This window comes from Globicephala melas, chromosome 14, assembly GCF_963455315.2.
Source record: "Globicephala melas chromosome 14, mGloMel1.2, whole genome shotgun sequence".
NCBI classification, from domain to species: domain Eukaryota; kingdom Metazoa; phylum Chordata; class Mammalia; order Artiodactyla; family Delphinidae; genus Globicephala; species Globicephala melas.
In genome coordinates, this window is record NC_083327.1 from 40,151,030 (window position 1) to 40,170,077 (window position 19,048).

The window sequence follows — 19,048 nt, forward strand, 5'->3', positions numbered from 1 at the left end:
TACAATGCACAGAATGGCCCTCCCTCCCCCAACAAAGAATTATCCAGCCCCAAATGGAAATAATGCTGAGGTTAAAAAACCCTGGCCCACACAATAAACATAATAATTCTAGAGGCAGGGAAACCATAGCAACAGTCAGAATATTCATCACAAATTTCAAACTCTCCATGAAGGGAATGAAGGACAGTCTTAGAAAAAATATCATAAAATAAGTACAAATAACAATTGAACAGGCTGCCTAGTAGGTGGGTGTGGGTGGGTGTGTTTGGGATTTATTTTGAGTTTGTCTTTATTTTTTTCTTAACAGTACTTCCATTCTTGCTCAGATATATATAGTGTGATGAAGTCAATGTTCTGCACCACCAATCCAGAATCAATGGTAACCTGTCCTGTACAAAGGGGGCTTTCAGTAATGCCATTAATCTTCAATCCCATGAGTTAAAAATCTTGGTATGAGTGTGAATACATCTAAAACCTAGTCACACTAGATACTTAGGATTAGTATACTTCATACCTTGGTATATAAGAAGGGTTAAAAATTTTAATGTATAAAAAGATCTGTGTTTACTTTAGTGTATAAAATTTTTATTAAAAAATGAAAGACAATCTGTGATATAATCCAAACAGGACTGAAGTTAACTTTGTTTTGGAGGCTACACCATGCAAACTAACAGTAAAAACCACTTTTGAGTTTGATAAACTTTTTGTACTTTTGAAATACCTAGGGACATTAAAAGCAACTAAACTGTTATTTCAAATCAAAGTTATTCAAGCTGGTCCTCTCACTTCAATGACTTTTATTAGTGTACTATAAGTTTTAATATAAAAAACCTCATTTATATTTTAAAAAATCATCACTACTAATTCAGAAAGTCTTATTCCCTTTTGAACCCAAGTTAGTAAGATGATATAACTCTATTGTATTTTGGTTTCTCACCTGAGGAATGGTATTTTCAAACCACTGCAAAAAGCAAAAAGCCAACCCAGGGCATGTCTAGGGTGGAAGGAGGTAAAACGATGGGGAGAAGGAATCGAGGTCTAGTAGTAATCAGTATTTTATGCTCTCCCAAAATTCCTTAAATGAACAGTGTATGTATTCCTGCTCTCTTGGGATATAAAAAATACCAGAAGATGTACTTAATTTATAATAAGATAATAATTTGATGTATTTTTATACTATTTAATTAATTTATTTGAAATAGGATTTTTGAAAATCATTTGTAGGGGGAAATGTCTAATCCTCTAAATAGAAATGATAGAGATTGTTTGAACTACTGAGAACATGCATTATCTGCTTAATTAAAAAATATATACAAAAAAGGATTGGTATTACCAAAACACACTGTACCTGTCCCGGGAAAGAGAGAGACTCTGGCCCTCAGGCCACAGGCTTACAATGAATGCCAACTGGCAGCAAGGAAAAACTTAATCTTGGAGATAATTAAAAAAAAAAAAAGATTTGACACCATAGGCAAGTCAGAGGTTGAGAAATCAGGTTTGAAGACACCCAAGTTCTGCTTTGTGTTTAGTTTCATAGGAACAGAGGGGATTTAAGGCTGAGCATGAAAAGAATCCTGAGTTGAATAACTTGATACTCTAGTCTTTTAAACTCAGTTACAGAATTTGGTGTGTCTGAGTTCCCAGAAACCAGAATCAGTCGTTCTTATAAAGTCACGGCATGGCCTCAACAAAAACTGAGGAAGAATAATTGAAATCTACAAGGCTGTAAAGAATGTTATTGACACAGTGGACAAGAAAATCCTAGGAAAAGGTGAGTTAACATCAGATGAAAGGCCCTATTTTAAACAGCAGGCTACACACTTAAGGAGCTCATCAACCCAGTAAAAACAGAAATGTGAAATAATTTCTTTTTCATGGTGGTAAATTCATGGATTACAGATACATAATTAATTTTAGGGAAAACTGAGATAAGTGTGGGATTATCTTCCAAGCTGAAATGAAAGAGGACAAGCATCCCCACTCTGTCAGAGGCAGACAGGCAAAGAGCCTGGGTTTGGGCAGATGGAGATTGACTACTGTGGCACTCCTGTGTCCATCCCCTCAGCAAGTGTTAACTGTTCCCCTACCATGTGCGAGATGCCAGGCTACGTGTACTACAAAGGCAATAACACAATCCCTGCCTCAAGCAGGTCACAGGCTAGTGGGAGACTGGACAAGTAAACCAGAATAACTAGAACCATGGACATGATCCATGCTGCAAATACTTCCTTGAGTTGTTGATGAGCTCCTGCATCCTATTTCCATCTTGTATTCACCCAACTCAGAGTATAACAGCTACTCGCATTGAAAATATCTTTCTTCAGGAATAGCTGAGGTTTAGATAAATCTTTGTAACTGTGAAAAAGCCTGAAATCCTGTAGTTCTAACTCTTTGAGGAGGCTGTACCAGAACCGCACAACACTGCTGTCACTGCCACTGACCTCAAACCCGGGCCAGTGGAGATGGATCTCAAAGATGAGCTGTCCAATTTGTTCAAGGACATCTTCCAGAATAAGATTTTCCAAAACTTTCCATTCTGCGCTTTCCAGATCTGCTTTGAGAACATCAATCTGTAACAAAATGATGAAATGAGATTAGCAGAGTCAATAAACATTGTTAAAAATACCACTGATATCAGAAGCATCACTGTGTAGCTACCTTCCAAGAAAGCAGAATTTTTCAAATTTTAGAGTTAGAAGTCTTTTTCAAATGGTCACTTATGACATGAATTCCTAACCTCACACCACACCAAATGTTAATATACAAATAATGAAATACCAGTCAGAAATCATGATGGACCTTCTTACTCTCTGCCCAGTGGGAATGGATGTCCAAGAAGGAGATGCTGGAGCATGTATATCACAAAGCACCATGTCCACAGCCTCTCCCCAGCAACCTATATGCTGCTCAGAGGAACCCAGCCATGTCCTGGCAGAATGGTAGCCTGCAGGGAGGGACTGACAAAGGGCCACTGCCTACAGGAACCATCTCAAAAAACCTTACCCCCCCACCAACTTCATCAGGATTGGAAGCCAGGGAAAGAGTTCTCAGGTATCTGAATTCTGGACTTGAAAAAGAAAATTATTAACATTATTCCATGATTGCTTTAAAAAGTATATACCAGTACAGTGTTCTAAAAAAATTTCTAATAAAACCATTCTCTGTTCATTTAATGAATACACGTTCACATTCCAGGTGAAATGGAACATAGGAAGAAGAGTAGGATGGGAGAGATTTTGCAATTAATCAAGCTACGAGAAGCAGCTCCTTTCTGCTGACTTTGCACAAAATCCGTTAGAATAGCAGAATACCAAATACTTCCAGAAAGCAATGAAAGCTAATTACTTTGCTCCTGGCACTATGCTAAGTGCTTCACCTCGCAATATTCATTTACTCCTCTCAACAATTCTACAGCGGTGTATCCCTATTTAAAGCTGAGAAAACCAGACTCAGAGATTAATCCATCCTCAGTCACATAGCTTGAGAGACAGTGGTGAACTCTGAACTGAGTCTGTCTACATGGCCCATGTTCTTAACCACGACATGATGTTGAATTCCCATAAACCACAAGAGGAAAAATGGTAACTCAGAGTTCCTAAAAGGCTTTGGTTTGGAAAATAAGGTGCTATTGGAGCGGGAGTAAGGGTCAGTGAGTACAAGTATTGTTATCAGCATCGCCATTTTACACTGGAAAGCAGAGCACCTTCCAGCTTAAAGAATCACTTTCCACATACATTATCTCAGCAAAATAGCCCTATCGGTACGCAAGGATTTGGTAAAAATGACTTTTCTGCTGCCAAGAAATGGAGGGAGACGTTAAAGGGGATAATTTGACCACACAGAGGAAGGCTGGCACATTCAGACACAAACGGGAATAATCAACATGCAGGGAATCACTGCAATAGAGCAAAGCCTATAGTTCCAAGAGATGACAGCAAAACCCTAAACAGCTCTTCAGGAAGCTGCTAACTGAAGTCACCAAAATCCTACCCATGAAAGTGAAGTATCTTTGACTTTTCAGAAGGATGAATAAGAACCAAGGCCAATCCTGCCCCAGCCTCTCCTTTCTCTCAGTGCATGTCTATTTGACAAGCTTCTCATTTGCAGCTGAGATGTGAGGCTTTCAGTGAATGGTAAAATTCCTTGTGTCATTTCAGAGTTGACTGGAGGAGATGCATAGAATTCAGATATAATTGATCCAAGAAAATGGCCTTTGCCCGGCATACTGAGACCCTGCAGGAGAGACTTTCACTCACTTGCCTTGGATAGTACCTCCTGGTCCACCAGAGAAAGAGTGATAGTAACAACCCCAAGAATATCAGGAGGCCTTAGAAAAGGCTAGATATCCATAAACCAGATTTTTTGTTGTTGTTGTTGTTCAATGCTTCCAAAATCAAAGGGAAAAGTTTAAAGAAACAAAAGCAACTTTCTTTTCTAAAAGGAAGCGAGCAAAGGCAGGTTTCATGTGAACATATACAAGGCTGAAATAATTTTTGTGAACTGGACACAATAGAGTTAATTCACTCTTTTCTTATCTCTGCTGCCCTGGAGCATCCTTGGCTTTGTTTAATCTTCAAAGTTTTAAGCAGAATATTCCTGAATTAGGGTAATTAGGCTGCCAAAAGAAATACTAAATCAAAACTTCACAGAATTTTTTAACTTATACAGAAAATATTCAAAATCAACATTTGTTGTGTCAGTTCACATAGTCAAGAATATCTTAGGTTTCTTACAGGTTTATTTTTTACTATGGCTTTCTGTGAGTTTGGATATACTGAATGTGATCAATAAATCAAAGTATTAGAGGGGCAGAGTAAACTTAATCAGCCTAAAATTGGCCTAAAAATTATATTGGTGAAGTGTAGAAGAATATACTTAACATATTTTTTCAATCATATTTTTAAAACAAGCCATCAATCAGAAGTTATGAGCAACTGGACTAGAGCCCGCAAGCCACAACTATTGAGCCCGCATGCCACAACTAATGAAGCCCACGCGCCTACAGCCCGTGCTCCCCAACAAGAGAAGCCAGCCCAGTGAAAAGCCCACGCACTGCAACAAAGAATAGCCCCCGCTCGCCGCAACTGGAGAAAGCCCGCGCACAGCAACGAAGACCCAACACAGCCAAAAATAAATAAATAAATTTATATAAAAGAAGCTATGCGCAACTGGAAAAAAACAAATTATTAGGCTAATTCATAGCAAATACATGCTTTCTTTAGAAATGCAATTTTCATTTACAAAATGCTATTCCAACTAAAGAGCAAAAAGTATTTCAAACATGACCACACTCCCCCACCCCCTTTTGAATCCAGTGACTGAAAATTCTCCACTTCAATCAGAATTATAAAGGTTGATCTAAATCATGCAGCCCAGGGGTAGTACAGCACTGAGGAAGACATAGCTCTTTCCTATCTTCCAGCCTTAGCGCACAGACAGCCAAATGCGGTGAATAAAACACGGTTTTCTCTTCCAGTGTGCTTTTTCTATTTCTTGCATTTCAGAATGTTCTATTACCACAGCTATTTTGCAAGTGTAATTTCTATTATTACTGCGTAATGCACCCAATATTATTGTTATTATAAGGTGCTAAACATCTCTGAATAAGGTATGCCACTCTTAAGATTCTAATATCAGCTTTCAACAATTATGGCACTAAAAATCATGCAAATTACTATATCGGAATAATCAAGTGTCAATCCTAATACAGTTAGGTTAAATCAGGTTTCTTGAGAAAAACAACTAAATGTTAGCTCTCTGTAAACTCTGGAATAACTGAGGACATATTCTCAAAGGAAGTAGATGAAGCAACCTATTTGGTATAAAATCAGAGGCATTAAAGTAGTCCTCCCATCAAAGTTATCTCCTTTTCCTTGTGCCTGAAATATATAATAAATCACCTTTTATAGAACTTTTTGAGGAAATGAGAATTTTAATTTTAACTGGATTAAGATGTGAGGCCACCTGGCAGCTTCCTCTTCATGGGCACAGTTTATTCTGTGTTCATCCACCCAGAAATGCAGAGATGAGAGGAAAGGAGGGTAAGGTGCACTGGCATGGGTATTAGTTTGCTAGGACTGCTGTAACAAAGTACCACAGATTGTGTGGCTTCAGAAACAGAAATGTGTTGTCTCATTTCTGGAGGCTAGATGTCCAAAATCAAGGTGTCCAACACTGTTGGTTCCTCTGAGAGCTATGAAGGATACTCTGTTTCATGCCTCTCTCCTAGCTCCTAGTGGTCTGCTGGCAATCTTTAGCATTCCTTGGTTTCTTCATCTCTCTGATCTATGTCTTCATCTTTATACAATGTTATTCCTGTGTATGTGTCCAAATTTCCCCTCTTTATAAGGACACCAATCATATTGGATTAGGGACCCACCCCCATCATTATGACCTCATTTAAACTAATTAGGTCTGGCTTGACTCTGACTCTATTTCCAGTTATGATCACATTCTGAGGAACCAGGGGTTGTGACTTCAACATACGTATTTTGGGAGGACACAACAGTGTTTGAAGTAACTACTGCTATAGAGCTTTGGCAAGTATGTGTCAGGAGCCAGTTTTCTGGGGCCAGTGCCCAGGGAAAGTGTCCTGTACCAGAGATCCAAGGGCAAGCAACTACCTGAGGGAATTATGGATGTTGTCCTGATGGTCCCCTACATCAGCCAACACTGACAGCTCCAATCTTGCTAAATGTCAAACCCAAGGCAGATCAACAAGCCTCCAAAGCCAATTAAAACCATCATCATGAAACCCCTTTGCTTCATTCCCTGGGTCTTTCTTGGCCACACAACCAGGCCCAGCAGGTGTGGCTCCTGTTTGGCACCCTCCTGTTCCCTAGCCCATCCCTCTCCCTCCTCTGGAACTCCTTCAGGCAGTCAGTGTCCTCATGCCTACAGCTCCCCACCTGAGCCTTTTCCCCTTTGAGGGGGTTCTCCAGCAGGATAGGAAGATTTTGTTACATGCCTGCTAACTTTCAAGAGGGCAAAAGTGGAAGCTGCAACACCAGCATCATTTCTGCTGCATTCTATTGGCCAAAGCAAACCACGAGGCTAGCCCAGATTCAAGGGGAGATGAAATAGATGCCACTCTTGAGGGGAGGAGTGGCATACACAGAAACGAGGAGATAGTCATTGTTCACAGCCATGTCTGCAGATAATTGACCCCAATGATTGAAAACAATATTATTTTATATACAAATCCATGAATGAACTACAGTATTACCATAGACATGAGCCTTAAATGAACACAAGCAACACTCCAGGAAAAATGAATAATAAAGCCTTTATTCATCAGAATATTATTAAAGAAGGGACATTAGGGTATTCCCTGGCAGTCCAGTGGTTAGGACTCCGTGCTTTCACTGCCGAGGGCCCGGGTTCAATCCCTGGTTGGGGAACTAAGATCTCACAAGCCTCGTGGTGCAGCCAAAAAAAAAAGAAGGGACATTAATTAAAACATGGTATTTTCTGTTACATCTGGCTTTCCTTGGAAGTTGACAGAGAACATGGGATATCCAATGGATTAAAGATGACTAATAAAGAAAATTCTGAAAAGAACAAGTAAACATGTATAAGTCCTAGATATATTAGTCTACTAGGGCTCCTATAACAAAATACCACAGACTGAGTGACTTAACAACAGAAATTTGTTTTCTCACAGTTCTGGAGGCTGGAAGTCCTAGATCAAAGTGTCAATAGGCTTGGTTTCTCCTAAGGTCCCTCTTCGTGGCTTGCTGAAGGCTGCTTCCTCACTGTGCTCACATGGCCTTTCCTCTGTATGAGCACTCCTGGTATCCCTTCCTCTTCTTATAAGGACACCAGTCCTATTGGATCAGGGACCACTCTTACAACTTCATTTTAACCTTAATTACCTCCTTAAAGGCTCTATGACCAAACACAATCATATTGAGAGTAAGTGCTTCAATTTGTGAATTTGGGGAGGACACAATTCAGTCCATAACAGATATAAAACAGGTATTTTTGCTGTACTTTATTTAGAGGCAACCAGTATCTCTGCACGAAGAGTTTTAAAATACATCCCTGTTACTGCTATGGCAGCCCGGTTGCTGGAGAGGGCCAGCAGTTCTTCCTGCATAGCTAATGGCTACTCCAGTTCTGGGTAGTAAAAATGTGAGCCATCTAATTAATTGAAGGTAAGTCATAGACACTGTGGCAGATTTTATTTTCCAAAGGTGGTCTCACCATTAATGCCCATTTCACATGCTTTTCTACAATATGGCCTTGATCTTCCTCCCATCAAGAGATGAAGTTGATGTCCCCTCCCCAGGGATAGCTTCTTGGGATGCAACCTACACAGTCACACCAGGCCCTGCACTTAAAAGGGCTCAACACTTGGTTTAATGCTCTGTTGTCACTGACTTGAATTTCTTAATACATTTTGAACAAAAGACCCTACACTTTCACTTTGTACTCAGCCCCACAAATTCTGTATCCTGTCCTGTTATCCTCCCCCTGAATCTTGATGGGCTTGTGACTAGGGACTACTAAAGTCTGGTAGAAGTGACTCTAGGTGACATTCAAGCACAGGCCATAAAGGTGATGCAGCTTCTCCTTTGTTCACTGGTACTCTTTCTCTTGAAAACTTTAGCCAACATGCAAGGTGCCCAAGTGCCCTGAGGCCACCATGCTATGAGTCCGAACTAGCCCTTGCAGAGAGACCATACGAAGAGACTCAATCAATATGAAGAGAGTGATGCCTGACTGACCCCAGTTGCTCCAGCCAGCATCTGACTGCAACCCGATAAGACATCCTGAGCCAGAACTGCCCAGAAAAGCCCTTCCCAAACACTGACCCCCAGAAACTGGGAGAGATAATAAAATGATCAATTGCTGGTGTTTTAAGAAACTTTAAGTTTTGAGGGTGACTCATTATGTGACAGGAAATAACTACAACAGAGACCAAGTGCTGTTTATGCAAGTCTTCTTTTGAAACATTACAAGTTACTTGTATAGTGTCAAATACTATATTTTCCAAAGCTATGACTTCTAGAAATTAATGTATATTTAACCAAAGATATTTTCTTATTAAAAAACCAATACATAGTCATTATTTAAAAATTAAGGCTACAGATAAGCAAAAAGAAAAAGAATTAAAATACACATCATCTAGAGTTTAAAAACAATTCATTTGAACACCTGGTATATTTCTTGTTAAACATTTTTCTTTGTCTTAAACACACACACATACACACCCCACAGATTACAGCCTACATGGGCATAATTCAAATACACATGTTGTTTATAAAATTAGAATTATACTGTTTTAAAATCTGCTTTTTAATGTAACAGGCCATGAATATTTTTCCAGGCCAATAAATTTTCATCTAAAACGTTCTCTCAAATAGCATCCTTGGGAGCTTTCATAAGAATGTGATGGAGGTGAGTAAGGCCCCTGCAGGAGTGAGGGAGATGTGGAGGAGGCCCCAGACCTTCTGCCTCGATTCAACAGGAGCAGCTCCCCTTTTCCCTCTTTTATATGCTTGGAATTCCTTGTAAATTTTTGCTTAAGAAAGAGCTTTCCTGCCTAAGAAAAAAAGAATTTGGAAGCCTCCAGCTATAATTGTTTTTTTAACAATTTTTATATTGGTTTAATTTACTTAACCAAATTCCCCTTCTGATGGTCATTTAGGTTCTTTCCAACTGGATGATGTTACAAACTGACATGTTCAACCAACTTGCAGCTAAATATTTAAGTGTGTTTGATTCCTTCCTTAGAAGAAGAACACTCCCAGAAGCAGAGTAGCAGGTTCAAAGCATAGGCACAGTTTACACCTTTAATAATTTTACTAACCAGCAACCCCTTCCTGTCCCTGCTCTTGAGAAACTGAGGACAAACCAGGTTGCCCTAAGGTGGGAAGCATGGGCAGGCAGACCACAAAAGGCTCCTCCACTGTTATCAGCCCAGTCTACACTCGCTTGTTTTCTTACCCTGAAGACACATGACACTCTGGAGCATTCCTAAACAGACCTATACTTTTATGTCCCAGTGATTCTCTAGATAAGACAAAAACCATTTAAAGAAAGAGAAAACAAGACAAATCAATTTTAACTAAGTACATGTTAAACTCTTTTTATATAACTTTTTATTTTAAACATTTTAATAAAAAAATGCTTTATCTATTGTTCTATATTAAATCTTTAAAAGAAGATAGATTCTTTTTCCACCCAGAAAATGTGTATTAAAGCTTCAAACTGGCATTACCATCCCTCATAAAGCTAATTAATCATTATATTAGGCAAAATCCCTGGCTAAGAGCCAAAACTACATAACACCAATAAAATGTCAATATTAACCATACAGCTTATCAATCGACTAACACAGAACAAGGGATTTCCCATTCATACCAGAATTGACCTGCAAACACAGCTGCTTGCCTCACTATGGGCAGTCTGGTTCTGAGGCAAAAATCAGACACTACGTATATGGCATTTACAGATATATCTCACATTTTGTAAAAGATAGATTCCTGAAAAAGTGTGGAAATTGATTTTTGTAATTAGGCTCTATTTTTAAAATTATTATTTATTTCACCACTCATTGAGTTATTTATAAATATTTTTAAATTAATTTCTCAGCAATTACTTAGCACCCCAACAATACATGCTGCATTCATTCTCCATATTCACCGTGGTTTAGGTCAATATTCAATCATAATTTTAAAATTATTTTATCAATACAACTTCTTCCTGGCTTTTAGTTTAATTATGAAAAGTTGTTATTTAATGATTGAAGCAAGGTAAATCCAGGCTTTTATATATTGTCTGCTTAAAGCAAGATATATCTGCACCTACAAAATTAAAAGCTGAACACATTAGAAAGAGGATCTTGTTTTTGTAGAAAAATACAAGAAATTTATCTTAAGTGAAGAAGAGGATTAAAAGTCTCCTTAAAAGCCTTAAACTTCAAACACACTAAATCAGGCCCAATTATCATTGTTGGCTGGCAGAAATGTAACATTACAGGATTTTTGCTACCACTACAGAAAGGGGGAGATAAGACTTGCCCTGCATAGTATGGGAAATATGAAGGGTCACTCTAAGCTAATGTAGGAGCAATTCTGAACTAATAATAAAAGAAAATGATTTGTATGTAGTAATCGGCTCACAGAAGTGACCTCTGCAAGGAGCAACACTCTGTAAATGAATTTTAAAGGAATTAAGGGAAACATTTACAAACACTTTTTTCTTCTGCCAAATCTCTAGCCTATTCCAAAGGAGTTAACCTGAAGCTGCCGGGCAAGAACATTCTGGGCTGGGTGAGGTCATATAACATGTAACCCTAGAAACCTAGGTCAGAGACAGGAAATGGGTGAGCTGGTGACAAGTCAAGAAGTCAGCAGGGCTACAGGTGGCATGCAACAGCAAGGAACCAAGCAGTGCAAATTTAGGCAGGATTGAGGTGGCAGCAAGGGACCTGGCCCAGGGCAGAGTCAGGCAGCACCAAGGACAGCACCAGGCAACTCCTTTAATTTCCATCAGCACAAAAAGTTCTATTGGACAGTGCTGCTCAGAGTATCACATGCATCAGAATCAGCTGGAGGGCTTGTGAACACACAGGTTCTGATTCAGTGGATCTGGAGTGGGGCCTGAGTATTTACATTTTTACCAGGAGCCCAGCTGATGGTGATGTTACTGGTCCAAGGATGACACTTTGAGAACCACTGGGCCACACATCGGACTTGGCCGATGACACTGGGTGAGCTTTTCATGGTGTGTTTGCAAAGAACTCAGCCTCAGCACAGGCTGGGTTCTCCCCCTTCTCATAAGCAGATGCAGAAAGTATCTACGCACTGGTAGGGACTTCCCTGGTGGTCCAGTGGTAAAGAATCCATCTTCCAATGCAGGGGACATGGGTTCAACCCCTGGTTGGGGAACTAAGATCCCACATGCCGTGGGGCAACTCAGCCCACATGCCACAACTACTGAGCTTGTGCACCTCAACAAGAGAGTCCACGTGCCACAAACTACAGAGCCCATGCACTCTGGACCCTGCACACCACAACTACAGAGCACACATGCCCTGGAGCCCGCATGCCACAACTAGAGAGAAGCCAGCACGCCACAACAAAGAGCCCGTGCCACAACGAAAGATCCCACACGCCTCAAGGAAGACCCCGAGTGCTGCAACTAAGACCCAATGCAGCCAAAAAAGAAAAAAAAAAACGGGAGAGAGAAAGAAGTATCTACACACTGGTCATCTTTGGCTTGGAAGGTATATGGTGGGCTTCCAACACCAGATGTTTTCTTTACTAGGATACAGTTAGGTCAGGGTTTCCTAAACATATCACCAAGGTGTTGATAAGGCTTGTACTCCTTGACTGTGTACAGAAAAATGTGTGTTTATTTCCATGAGCACTTTTCTAAGAAAATTCTAGTCCCTGGGACCTTGGCTCTGGGGCCAATTGCCTTATCACATGGGTCTAGGGCAGGTTGTTTAGCCTCTCCCACCACAGGGCTCTCTTGAGGTTAAAGGAGAAATGCACATAACTCACAGAAATGCACGGCACCTAACAGAGAGTATGTGCTCTGTTTGTGGCAGCTGTTATTATTTTCACAAATTCTCAGCGTGGTCCATAACCCCTTCATTAGCCCTGCCTCAGTTAAGATTATCTTGTTTAAGCTAATATTAAAACGTGCCTGGGCTTCCATGGTGGCGCAGTGGTTGAGAGTCCGCCTGCCGATGCAGGGAACACGGGTTCATGCCCCAGTCTGGGAAGATCCCACATGCCGCGGAACGGCTAGGCCCGTGAGCCATGGCCGCTGAGCCTGCGTGTCCGGAGCCTGTGCTCCGCAACGGGAGAGGCCACAACAGCAAGAGGCCCACGTACCTCAAAAAAAAAAAAAAAAAGTAAAAATAATTGATAGGTAGATAGATGGATGAATGGACAAGTGAATAGATGGACAGGTGGATGGATAAGAGAATGGAGAGATGGTTAAATGGACCTTCCAGGATCCAGGTTCTGGAAGATTAGAGCCAGTAATGATACGTGAATATCTGGGCCTCATTTTCTAGACAAGGAAAACTGAGGCCTAAGAGGCTAAATGATTTGTCCAAGATCACAAATTAATTAATCAGTGGCAGATATTCTACATCTCAAACATCACTCTCTGCTCTGAGTCTTAGATACACATACACATACATACACATACATCCATTAACATTTATCACGCATTAATACAGCTTTGAGACAAGTCTACAACTCTAAGCTTTATTTTCCTTGAGACTTAAGGACTAGCGAAGTGTTTTATTTCATGACTGCTACAATATTTGAGAAAGAAGCATGATTCCTTTCTTCTCTCAATATTCCTCTCTGCCAAGAATCACTTTGCACCAGAAGTGCCCAGAAAAGCACAATCTGGCATTTTCTAAATTTACTTCTGATCAATACCAGCTCACCACTAAGAACATTAATACAAATTCAGATCCTATAAAATGCTTTTCTCTTAGTAGAGAAAAATAGCAACATATACTATTGTTTAAAGGGAAATGTAGCATGGCAGAGGTATCACTTGCACACATATCCATTCCTTCTTCTTTCTCAATAACAAAATCCTGATTTCTAGCTGATCACATTGCTGCCCAGATAAAAGACTATATCTCCTAGTCTCTCTTATGGCTATGTGGCCACGTGGCTAAAACCTGACCAATGATATAAAAGTAAAATTGTCATGTGGGATTTCCAGTAAGTTCCCTTAAAGGAAAAGGCTGTACTTAGTGCTTCCTCCATCCCTTTGCCTGGAGTGAGAATGTGATGGCTGGAGCTGCAGCAGCAATACTGCACCATGAGGAGAAAGATTACACCCTAAGAAGAAAGACGAGCTGGTTGAAGCTCAGATCCCTGGTGACTATGGAGTCTCTATACAAGACTTGTACTACATACCTCTAGACTTCTCTTATATGAGAGGAAGAAAATTTTCCTACTGTTTAAGCCACTATAATTTTTTTTCACATGTAAGTCAACCTAATTTTATTTTATTTATTTATTTATTTTTTGCAGTACGCGGGCCTCTCACTGCTGTGGCCTCTCCCGTTGCGGAGCACAGGCTCTGGACGTGCAGGCTCAGCAGCCATGGCTCATGGGCCCAGCCGCTCTGCGGCATGTGGGATCTTCCCAGACCGGGGCACGAACCCGTGTCCCCTGCATCAGCAGGTGGACTCTCAACCACTGCGTCACCAGGGAAGCCCCCAGTCAACCTAATTTTAAATACATTCAACATATTCTAGTATTCTTAGCTGCTAATAAAGAGTGGTGTCCCTGTTGAAAAATTTATTTAGAATTGAAATCTTCTGTGAAGAAGTAGTTAGTGGCAGTGAAACAGACCAGGAATCCATGCCTGCTGGAAATTAACTTATTCAGCACTTCCTGAATTGGTAAGCAACTTTCTAATTCTGGAATTACTACTCTTCCTCTAGATTCCCTACATATTTCTTTCTGGCCTCCTCCTCCTTTGCTCCAAAACCATAGCATTTCCTCTCCTTCCAGAATTCTTATGACCACCACATTGCACTCTCCCTTCCTCTCTTAACGCATAAATTTACAATGCATTAACAAAATGGATCTGCAAAATACACCTGGTCAGTTCTTTTAGCCTGAAAAATCTAGGTTTGAGTCATCATGTTAATGAAGTTAGTACTATTCTTGATCTGTTCTATACATTTGAAATTCTAGTATATGCTTAAGAAGCCAGATACTGACTTATTATCTTGACCATTCAATGAAATCTACACATTTGTATATTTTTATTGAAAGCACAGATGCTTTCTCTTGAAGAATCAAAGCAAAACTCAGTCAGTCCTGAACTGGAGCAAGAAAATAAAGATATCTTTAGTCTTATAACGCTCTCATAATAACATTCACTTTAGGCAATTTTAAGTTGAATGTGTCAAGTCTTTCACCTGCAAAACAAATGTAACTTCTAATTGGGGTATATCCAGGTTTTGTGAAGCTTGAAGCTTATTTAATTTGAGGACCCTTTTTAAGAAAAAGAATATAAAATTACAAATACAGAATTAGGTTAAATCACTTCTGCTTATAATCAAGACATATGTACAAGTCCCAACTCAAGAGAAAAGAGGATTAAATGATAGCAAACTATAAACAGATGTATGGCTAAAAGCCAGAAAATAAGGGAAAAAATAAAAAGAGTTTTTTAAAAACCTACAAGAAAAAAATTCAAGCAGTACCAGTTTTGAACCTCCTGTTAAATTTATGTAGCAATTTCAATGAGGGGAGAAAAACTTTATACACAGAAATATCAGTGCCGACTATCACATATGGAAATTATCAATAAAATACCCAAAGAAATCTGCTAGATATTCAGACACAGCTTGTATCTAAAGCCTCATCTTAGGGAAAATGTTAAGACAATGATGGAGAAATAACCACTCATTGGTTCTCACTGGATATTACTTAAAAGTCCCTAACATTTGCTCTAGATGCGCCATCCCTCAGAACATACCTTTTTATCTTATACCTACTGGTAATAAAAAAACAAATTAATAGCCTACTTTAATCAAGCACTTGCTATATGCCCACTCAAGCAGCATGCTAAGCACTTTTCATTCAATGCCCCCAATTCATCTCCCAACAAACAAATGAGGTGTTTAATTATCCTCATGCTACAGATGGGCTAACTGAGGCCTAGGTAGGTCACACAACTTGCAAGAGGTGAAGCCAAAGCCAAACCCAAGCAGTTTCCATAGAAACCTGAGATTCAGAGAAGTTAATCAACCAACCCAGGTCACACAGCTATTAAGTGGTAGAATCAGGAATCTAACTGGGTCTGACATCAAAACAGACGTTCTTAACACCATATTTTTATATCCTCAGAATGTTAAGGAAACCAAGCACAAAATATGATATTGTGGAGGGTTTCTGGATTTACAGTTCCCTTTGCAAAAATGACAGACAGGTGGAAAGCAAATATGGAGTGTTTATTAACCTAATACATCTTTGTTGAGCTCCTAGCATGTGTATGGCCCCCTTGCTGCCATTCTTGGGGGTAAAAGGTAGCAATTAGGCCTGGCTTTAGACAAAACACCCACATTTTAGCAGTTGTATCAATAGCTTATTTTATCATTGGAACTAGTGCCCTCTCCCCTTTGTTCCACGTACTTTTTCTAGAATAATAACATTGTCACTATATTCATTTCATAACTTTTGTATGACCAAAAGGCATAACTTGGGGCTGAGACATTTTCTTTACCAAGTCATGTTTTATAAAGTTCCATACAAAGTAATATAAATACATAATAATAAGAAAACCACCATTTGCATCTGTGGAGGCTGGAACAACAGACACAAGACTTGTGTCCCTTAGCTAAAGAGGGGTTTCCTCCCGCTAATTCATCCCCTCCACACCAAAAATGGATTATGTATTTCCTTTAATTCCTAATTTCAGATTCAGGTCCAACCAGAAAGGGCCAGGTCTATAGCCAACACCATGTCATGTGTTAAATTGTCCAAAAAAAAAATTATTTGAACCCTAGCATACCAAGAAACAAATATATGACATTCCATCCACCTCAGGCCTCTCCATTCCCTAAAGGGCAATAATTTGGGATGCTGTTTGTTTGTTTCTGTTTATAAAAATAAGACACGAATTTGTTAAAAATTGGGAAAGTACAAAAAGATATAGAGAAGAAGGAAAAAACTGTTTAAAATCCCAGTCCCAAGTGGAAATAACTATTAACATTTTGGTTATATTTCTTGTAGTATTTTATCTACCTTAGAAAATAATTGAGATCAAACAGTACATATAATTCTGAAATCTCTTTCTAATGGGGAGTTTTTGCTTTGCTTGTTTTTTCACTTTAAAAGGTCATCTGCTTAATACTCATGTACGGAGCCCTTTTTTACAGGCAAAGAGCATTTCAACAGCTTGACTGGAACATTCTAGAGACATCTGAAAACAGGCCAAGCTTTTCTTAGACATAATTCAGTAGGCTGTCCTGGGACTTTCTGCTCCATAGAAGTGAAGATGCGCCCTCACAATTTACCCTCCATAGAGTTACGTGACAAGATGGGAACTGACCTTCCTGAAAAATAAGAGTTGTCATTCTATTTTCATGCTAACATGAATTTAGTGAGAAATTTGTATTTTTTCATGTTTTACAACATCTACTGATTTACACCTGGCACTCTCTGAATTACACAAGCAGGAAAGATTGCAAATTCAGAAGAAAGGAAGCACATATGGAGAAGTGGAGGAGTCATTTAAACATTTATCAAGATAAAAGTGTGCAAGAGCCTCATTCGTTTGACAAGGAAGAGGTGAAAGAAGAGGGTGTGAAGGAGGAGGAGGGGGGAGAGGAGACTCAGCTTCATCCTCCAACTGCCCTGTGCCTTGTAGAGGACTTCTGGTTGAGATTTCTCCTTTCCAACAGCCCTAAAACCTTTCTTATTCCTCAGTCTCACAGCAAGTAGAATGGCTGCCCAACAGTTAAGGTGAAAAGATTCCTTTACTACTTTGTTTGCTATGAATTGACGTGTGGGACATTTGGCAGATGATCACCTGAAAATCACCCAAATCTATACACTTCTAACTGAATCAAAGAGATCAATACATATAATAGATTTTTTTTAAGCCTGTGTGTTGGCCCAGAACAGAGAGAGTGGAGGTAATCATGAAAGTTTTATGGGTTGTCAGCCAAGGACTTCATCATCTTGCTTGATTTCAGTGGTAGCTGTTTTTATAATTTTTAAATTGAGGTTCCCAGGATTCTCTATCCTCTTATTCATCTTCCTTTATTTTTTAAAAGAATTGCTGATGCCTGGGAGGTTTCAGCCATGAGGCAATGCAGTTTTATTGGAGCTAGAGGAGTTTTCCAAATGGCATCTTTTCAATAGAAACAAAAGGAAGGATGTCGTTTCCCTAACGTGTATACATCCACTTGTGGAGCTTGGCGGCCAGTCCGTTGTTAACCTGTCACCACGAACAACACCTTCCCTATATTTCAGGGAGTGAGTGGTTTCAGGCAGACATATTTCAGGCACCAAGGTTAGCTCTGAATCATGTTAAGTAGAATGACAGCCTACTGGCTACTTCCCTGAATAATGTAGTAATAACACATAAACTTCTTGGAAAGCCAAAACTCTTACAAGACATTTTACTCAGCAAGTTTAAATTCTTTCAGTTACTAGTGACCTCATACCAGTGTTTTCCATAAATGTCTAAATGGAGATAAATGTGTTCTAATTGTCTTGTTTCTTATGAGAGGAGGAAAAGCAGTACCATCTTGGTTCTTCTGAAGTGAGTTGCCAAATTTAGTTGAGTTCCTTACTAACTGGATGTTTAACTAAAGAATTCATGCCAAAAACAGCTTCTTAATGTCTTTAGTTAAGAGCATACATCTTTAATTTGTTGTTTCAAAAAACTGAGCGTGGTGTACTGTATCAGATGCGAGCTTATTGATCTATGTGCTAGAAATTGTCAACCAGATACACATTTGAAATTGAAAAAAAAATTAACAGGGAAGGATTAAAAGGAGTCCATAGTTTATTGTAAAAAGTCTATATAGCCTATATATTTTTTGAAGTCAGTTCTCAGTTATCTATGGGGTAATTTCAAAACCCACATTCAAAAAGCAGTTAGACATGTACACTTCATAGCTAAATATCAAATATTTATTTTTAGTTATATACAATTTGGATTAACCAGATCCCTGGAGGAAAATAATAAATTGTTGACAGTGCACAACCAGCTTTCATTATTTGTGGGTAATGTGACTTATTTCTATTTTCTTCATAGACAAAACCCAGTTCAAATTTGTTTATAGCAAGCCCCAGAGCAACTTTAAATGTTTTAGTAATGAATATTTCTTTTAAAATGAATTCTTAAATAGTTTTAAAATGTTTCATGCTGTAGCTTTAATTTTTATTTTATTTATTTATTTATTTATTAACATCTTTATTGGAGTATAATTGCTTTACAATGGTGTGTTAGTTTCCGCTTTATAACAAAGTGAACCAGTTATACATATACATTATGTCCCCATATCTCTTCCCTCTTGCGTCTCCCTCCC

At 39.2% G+C, this 19,048-nt stretch overlaps 1 protein-coding gene across 2 annotated transcripts in view; it reads right to left on the reverse strand.

Moving 5' to 3' along the window:
- Positions 1 to 777: 777 nt before the first annotated feature.
- The window catches only part of METTL24 (methyltransferase like 24), a 107,879-nt gene continuing 89,608 nt past the window's right edge, over positions 778 to 19,048 (reverse strand). For both annotated transcript variants that reach the window (XM_060283827.1, XM_060283828.1), the window contains one exon: positions 778 to 2,570. In XM_060283827.1, the coding sequence (XP_060139810.1) occupies positions 2,256 to 2,570 (315 nt within the window). In that variant the 3' untranslated portion in view covers positions 778 to 2,255. The remainder of the gene's footprint in view (positions 2,571 to 19,048) is intronic.